This window comes from Botryllus schlosseri, unplaced genomic scaffold (genome assembly GCF_051294905.1).
Source record: "Botryllus schlosseri isolate E-star unplaced genomic scaffold, Bs_hap1 Bs148a, whole genome shotgun sequence".
Classification (NCBI taxonomy): domain Eukaryota; kingdom Metazoa; phylum Chordata; class Ascidiacea; order Stolidobranchia; family Styelidae; genus Botryllus; species Botryllus schlosseri.
In genome coordinates, this window is record NW_027648757.1 from 11,908 (window position 1) to 19,352 (window position 7,445).

Genomic DNA, 7,445 nt, shown 5'->3' on the forward strand with positions numbered 1-7,445 from the left:
ATTTGAATGGAAATCCGTTCAGTATACGAAGACCCCTGCAGCATTCCACTGTAAATCCCACTATATAACGGTATATGATAGCAAGCCAGAGATGAGCGGATTTCAAATTTCTATGTCGTAATCCAATCCAAATCCGAACCTTCAAATCCAAATCCAAATCCAATGTGCTATTTTTGGGTACTAAACTGATTGGCAATAGGCTTCTAGATCCGGGACTGTGATAGCACCATGTCAGCTCAGGGTCAGGTGTGGCCAACGCGTGGTCCGCGAGAATGTTTTGAGTGATAAACGAGGAAATTTTTCAGATGACTTGCAATGGAAAATGAACATAAAGTAGAGTATTTTGGGCAGATTCATTCAACTTACAAATGTTCTTCGCACTTCGTGGCAATTTGTGTCACTTAATTAATTTCTATTGCTATGGGTGCCCCCAGGTTTGTTCAATTATAACTTTTTTTTAAGATTCCAGTGATTCACTGATTAAATTGTCAGGTTACCCTGACAATTTAATCTGTAAATGGCTGTAATCCGGGATAATTTTATTTTTATTTTTGAACATACCTAGTGTATATATTAACAAGTGATGTCCATTCTTATTAATTTAGGATTACCATATTTTCGAAATCTGAAAAGAGGTCACTTTTCCGGAATTTACAAACTTGCAAAACCGGAGGAGAATTCTCAAAATATGGTAAATTTTCCCACATTGTGGTCGGTTGACTTAAAAAAGGTCAACTTTTCACTCGGCTCCCGAAATACCCGCCGGAGCATAACTCCGGTGCTGATTTACGGCATGTCCGTTGAATTTTGCTATAGCTATGACCAAAATTCTCAAAAAATAGGACAAAAAGGCGTCCTCCGAGGACACTATTTCAACAAAGTCAAAAAAGTAGGCAAATCCTCTTAAAAGAGGACGTATATGGAAACCCTATATTAATTACTTCGTTGAAGCACGGTTATTTAGTATAACTCTAGTAAAGATTGACGCTACTTTAAAGATAGGAATCGCTTATACCAGACCAAATTTAATAATCTCCTTTGATCAGACTCGCGCGATTTGAAATTAGCACTTTTTAACGGGAGTCCGCGATATTTTCCTGTGCCAGCCGCATCATGTCGAAGGGTCTAATTGCAGGACATGATCATTAGGCGCCAGCCATTTAAGCACCCGCAAATCTATATCGAAGGCTTCGGAATACATGTGTCGGTTTTATGGCCGTCAATCATTTTGGGAGTGCACTTTGCGAAGTCGCATGTAGCCTACTTTATATGTCTTCGTGTGTTCCCTAAACGGTCCCCAACCCCCATACTGAACTGTCATCCCTAGACTCAATGAGGCCATCGACCTGGGGCTACTCTAGTGTATCTACTGGTACTGTTGTAGGCTATTCATATAATTGAGAATGCTGCTAAATTAAAGCATGGGTATTGCGGAAGAATTTTTTTGGGGATAACAAAATCAAGACATGCATGGACACTAAAAAGAAAACTTTTAGGTTGCATTCATCTGCCCCAGAATACTGTAATGTTTATTGATTTTACCAAAAAGTATGGCGGGGGGGGGGGGGGCGATCGCTGGTGAAAATATTGCATCTCGTGAAGAAATGCGGTTTGGGATCACCTGCCTTCAACCCAATGATATATATATCATTGCATGGTTCCACCAAATGAGTTTTTCTTTTAGTTTTTGTTGGTCTGGTACCAGTACCGCAGGAGCATATGCTGCCTTCCCTGGCTTTCGTTGAAAATGCTGCCCAAATTTTCGACTACTGCATTATCCACCTTTTCAGTACTGCTGTAGTGTTGACTAAAATAAGGTCATCATCACCTCACATTTTGCCGCCCCCTTGCAGCCTGCCGCCCATGGCGCAGAACCATAATCGCCAAGTGGCTGCTACAACACTGTGTGGTACACGTGTGAGCGATCACAACATGTATTGAGTAGGTTAATGAAAATCTCCACCGGCGGTCACGTAGTACAATAACAATTGCACCACCCGAAGTGTACTTGGGATATCTGAATGAATAGTCTCCGTTCGGCATGGGTGCCCTAAATTTTCCAGTAGGCCTATACAGCTTTCATCAGTTCCGTACCAATATTATTGACCAAAGTCTTTTCTTCATTCAAAATTTTTTCTTCTGCTTACGCGCCTGCTGGCAGCAATTAGAAACGCATTTTTATGCGACAATGAGGCTTTTTACAACAACAATTATTTAGGGATAATTATTTTTTAAAGCAAAGAGCGGCATGGTATAGGTCTAATATCATTTAGAATTCTGAAATAAAAGTATACTGTGATATCTGTTGAAAAGCTGCGCTGCAGCCCAAGGATCTTCGCACTCTTTGATGTTCAATCGAGTTCGAGTACACGCGGTTAAGAACCCCTGGTCTATACCCAGGTGGGTTTCTGACTTCAGTGACTGTAGGCCTATGTAGTTCTGACATATGCTCCGATCTTTTCACTGTATCGCAGTCTTACTGTCTTTATACAAGAATAAAATTATCAACAATTAACTGTAATGAAATGAACGCGTAAAGCAGTTGCAGACGTATCAACAGTTGTCATTTTCTTGCACCAAATTGCCCGAAACTTGGATCATAAAACAGTGCGTAAATGAAGGAATAGATCAGTGGTTCCTAACCTTCACCCCACCCCTTTTCCAAAATTGCCCAGGTCCGCACCCTCATACTTTAATGACTGTAGTAAAAATCAATTGGTAAGAGGTCGAAGTCCGGTCTGTCTGCTCGGGTTGGGACTTAACTCCTGGAAATGTTTCCGGCTTGAATCGTGCCTGAGGCATCGACTAATCAACTGAGATTGTAGTAGAGATCTTTGCTCAAATTGAATTTAGTACTGCGCCCTAACTGAAACATGAATGTATGTTAAACAAAGCAACCAATATTATATAATAGGGGTTGGCAAACTGCGGCTCTTTAATAAATAATGATTGCACATAGCGACATAGGCCTACGTTTCACCATTTTGCTAGAAAGGTTTAACCTGATTATAAATTGATGCATTCTATCACTATTACCAATATAGGTATTGTTTTCATGTTGTCACAACACTAATCAGTATCAATGTCATTGCGCAATGTGCAGGCAAGTAAGAATGTCACCGCGTAGTGCAAGCACTATGTCCATGTCCACATATGGTCATCGCCGGCATCAGCATTAGTATCACGGCATCCTCATGATGGAGAACACCGCCGGGAAAAGTTGAGCATTTAAGAACTACTGAAAGAAACCATGCCGATTATTGTGAACAATCACGACGTAACGATTCATTACATAACCAGAAATCTGAGAAATTACTTCGATCACAAGAATTTCGATACAAGGAAAAACGAAAGGTGATTCGGAAATAATAATGGTAAACAGCAGACTGGAATAGCTGATAGAACCGCCAAACTGGCATGCTTTAAAGTGTCATTTGAAAAATAGTTTTAATCTCAGCGTTGATCTAAAGCAGTGAAATATAGAACCTAGTAGAATGTGACATCAAACTACTTAATGGATTACTAATATTTGCTGCATAACAACAGCACCCGAAAATACTTTATCATGGATGTAGCTTGATTAGTTCTGTCAATATCATTCAGTTTAGTTCAGTTTAATATTGAGAATTTCATCTAATCAATCCAAAACATAATTTCGTTACAATGGAGAGATGGGAAGGTGTTGAACGACTTCAAGTAGTCTTTGAAATCAGACACCCACCGATGTCGATATATCAGATCGAGGTCGGTAACACCGAATGCTGACTAGTAGCCCATTTATTCTGCAGAGCTCTTTTTTGCCCATGTCGGGTTTGCCATAACGGATCGGCGATCTTAAGTTCTAAATGAGTGTTTTTTAGCAAAAATTTTGCGCGCCGACGGCTGGTTTCTGCTAGTGGGTTACGCGTTAGGCTGTTGGCGAGATTCGAGTAGCGATTGCGACTCGCAAATTGCGAGACCAGTGTGCTATCCAGTGGGATACTGTGGATGTCGTTTTGAAATGAATACGTGTGATGGCGCTAGAGCCTAAATTTTAATAGCATGTGCATTGTGTATTTCTCCCAACGGCCATCGGCGCCGATAAGCTACACATTCACAATCACATTCCACGAATCGTTGCGTGCGTCTGCGATTTCGCAATATTACGCTTTGTAAGGTCACGAGATGAATGCGTTAATTACGCTGAGCCTATAATTGCTAATAATTTTGCACGTCATCATGATAGCTCTGGAACAATCTAGTCTAGACGCATTTTCATGTTCACCGTGACGTCGTCAATACTCAATACGTCCCAATGAACCCGCGATATTACGCCTTTGTTGAAAGAATTTAATCCCAATCGCCGTATCTGACAGTCCCTCCCAAATTATGAATGGATCCTGAATCAAGCCATGATCCATTCGTGGCATGCACGGGGTATATATAAAATCATATTTTTTGCGATGGAACATTCTACTATTTAAACAATATAGACATCTTTGATGTTAAATGTATACACGATGAGAATGATTTAACTTTATGTTAAAAACATCAAAAGTACCAGATTGACAGCGGTGTTAAATAACGGATGCTAAAATTACATAGGCATGCTATAAACAGATCAGCTTATGTATGGCGCTTTACACCGGCTCAGTGTGTCGAATATTTCAGCGCTTCCTCCACAGGTCATTCGTATTCCCGATAAGAACATCCAAGGGTTCATGTGGCATACATATCTGTCCAATTTCTCGCTGTCTTCTGATAACGAATGTAGTCTTCTCGGTACATCTTAGCGCTTTCGGCATCCATTGGATCGTCTGGATTCGGTGAAGCCAGCAATGATGAAATCGACACCAGCACCTTTACCAAAGTCAAAGCTGGCGACCACTTATTGGCGAGGATGTCGACGCAGACGGTACCCCTCCGGCTAATGTTTGGATGGAAAATCTTGGTTTCGAATTTGATTTTCGGGGGCTTGAATGGATATTCCGTTGGGAATTCCACTCTCAGACGGAATGTTCCTCCCTCGTACGGTGTTTCCGATGGCCCGCGTAATATTGCTTGCCAAACGTAGATATTCGAGTCGTCCAGCGGTCCTGCTTGTAAAACCTCGGGATTCGCTTGGATTTCTTGAGCTATCTTTCGCCACTCGAACTGCAGTCTATTCTTTGCCATTCAACTGAAAATCTGTGAAATTGACTCACTCCTTTACCCCATTAGATATGTACAGTTTTATTACCAATAAACAGTAATTTTATTGGTTGCGCGGACAAAGAAATAATCTATTCAGTGCGCACACACAAAAAGAGAAATAGAAAGATATGTACGGTTGCATTCAAAATAAAAATCAATTTAAACAAATAAGTTTAAAACAAGATCCTTGTTTAAAACATGTTTTCCATTTAGTTTTTTGTTTTATAAGCCATAACGTCACGAAAATTCAATTGTGACTTCATAGACAATTGACATTCACAATTGAAAATATAGGGTAAATATAGCTCCTCTGACGAAATCATGTTTTAAGCAAAGTGTTTTAAACAACCATTTGCTTTAAATGCAACCCTAGAGATATATCGACTACGCAAACATCCTGTTAACATAATAGTTCAATCAAGCACCTTGTCTCTCTAGTATTTTACCAGAATTATCCCGTTTCTACTTTAGCATAGATTCTTATGGTGTTCACATGTGTTGCAATGACGGCGTAAGTAGGGAGTTGCAAAGGTATCGGCTATGGCAATGGCATGACGCAATATGCCTAATTGCCTATATCTCAAACGATCATATGGAGAATTACGTAATCTGCGAGAGAAAAAGTTGCGTAGTAGGTAAATCCCCTCCTATCGAGCGGTGGGGGTTGACCTAAGATCCCCCTCGCTCCGCCCCTACGTTGCTGTTCTTTCGGAGTTGAAAATACACGAGAAAGATCCTATGAGTGAAGAATGAAAAGCGAATGATAAGAAAGACAGCCTAAAGATCAGCATCGAACAACGTAGGTTAGTTATCTATAGATACACTGTACTTGGTCGTTTCAACATCTTTCTATCTGTTTCCTTGTGTCTTGCGTATATCATTGTACATCATGTGCGCGTCTTGAGCGGATGAAAATCATAGAACCGAGGGTAGTACGATAATTTTGGCTAAGTAATTATACAATGAAGAAGAGTATTTTAAAATTCCTGTTCAGACATGTAACTTCCATCGGTCATTGCTGCCGAAGCAAAACACCGAATGCAACCGCGCGGTGGAGACTGGAATTGCGAAAGATTACAAAAGCAATGAAAGGGTTGCAGATATATCTTAATATTGGTGTGTTCAACTCATCGCCCACCCATCCTGCATGAACTCAAACCTGTACATTTTGGTGCGTTGAAGATCGTGCCATGCCAAGTCTTCCATCTTTATGTGTATTATTCGAGAGAGACAAATATATTGTAGCGGGTCAGTGACAAATTATGAAGAGACCAGTATTTAATTTCTTTTGACATCGTAGGTGTGCCGGTAGTATAGTCGCTTTATTATTAAATCGCGATTTGGGTTATTCTCGAGGCCGGTGACCTTCCCAGTTAGAAATGATGCAGCAGTGCGATTCAGATACATTTGAAATATATTTCTTTGTAACTCTGTTATTCTCTCCCGCATATAACGGTTTCGCATTGACGTTTCCGCTTCTATGATTACCTAGTTTGGGTTTGCTTTTTTCAGAAAACTTCAAACTTTTTATGCAGTCGCAATAATAGAAGAATATGAAAGTATCATAAATCGCAAACAATAGAGAAAGTGTAGTAAAAAGTCCCATGTATCATAATTAGGGCGATTTTTTTACATGTCAAAAAAGGTCAAAATTAGGTCGAAATTGTATCGTTAGATCAAAAAATGTCAAAATACTAGTAAATGGTACTAGTAAATTTGTATTACTTTTCCAATAAGATTGGGAGATTAACGAATTCCAGCATCTAGGGTTTCATTTAAAACAAACGGTGTTTTAAGACACTTTGTCTAAAACATGTTTTAAACTGTGTTTCAAACAAATGCCTTTAAAAAAAAATGTTTTTTTTTCAAACGTTGTATAATTATGCCACAATTGTATAAGTACTTTCGACAAACATGTAGTGTGAAGCTACGGACGATTTGCATCCAATAAAGTCGACATATACGATATTGAGTGGCTGGAACCCTCGAAATCGTCGTTGGTTCGACAGTTAAAGTATAGAGATTGTACAATCTCTATAGTTAAAGCACGTAGATATCGGTAATAATTGGTACGTAATGGGTGTTCTGATAATGATGATCGCCGACCGTAAAAAGGTTGCATAACGATTTAATCTTGGTTAAAGATATTTCAGGTCTGTTATGACTGTGTCGGAATCCAATTTCGTCGAAGGGGCCATATTTACCTTATATTTTCAATTGTCAATGGCAGGCCATTGTTACGTCACAAATATAGATTCATGACGTCATGACTG

At 39.7% G+C, this 7,445-nt stretch overlaps 1 protein-coding gene across 1 annotated transcript; it reads right to left on the reverse strand.

Annotated features, from left to right (window-relative positions):
- Positions 1-4,408: 4,408 nt before the first annotated feature.
- Positions 4,409-6,662, reverse strand: LOC145432765 (ubiquitin-conjugating enzyme E2 D2B-like). The gene has a single exon (XM_080309587.1). The coding sequence runs from the start codon at positions 5,152-5,154 to the stop codon at positions 4,699-4,701; it is 456 nt and encodes a 151-aa protein (XP_080165713.1). The 5' UTR covers positions 5,155-6,662; the 3' UTR covers positions 4,409-4,698.
- Positions 6,663-7,445: the final 783 nt, after the last annotated feature.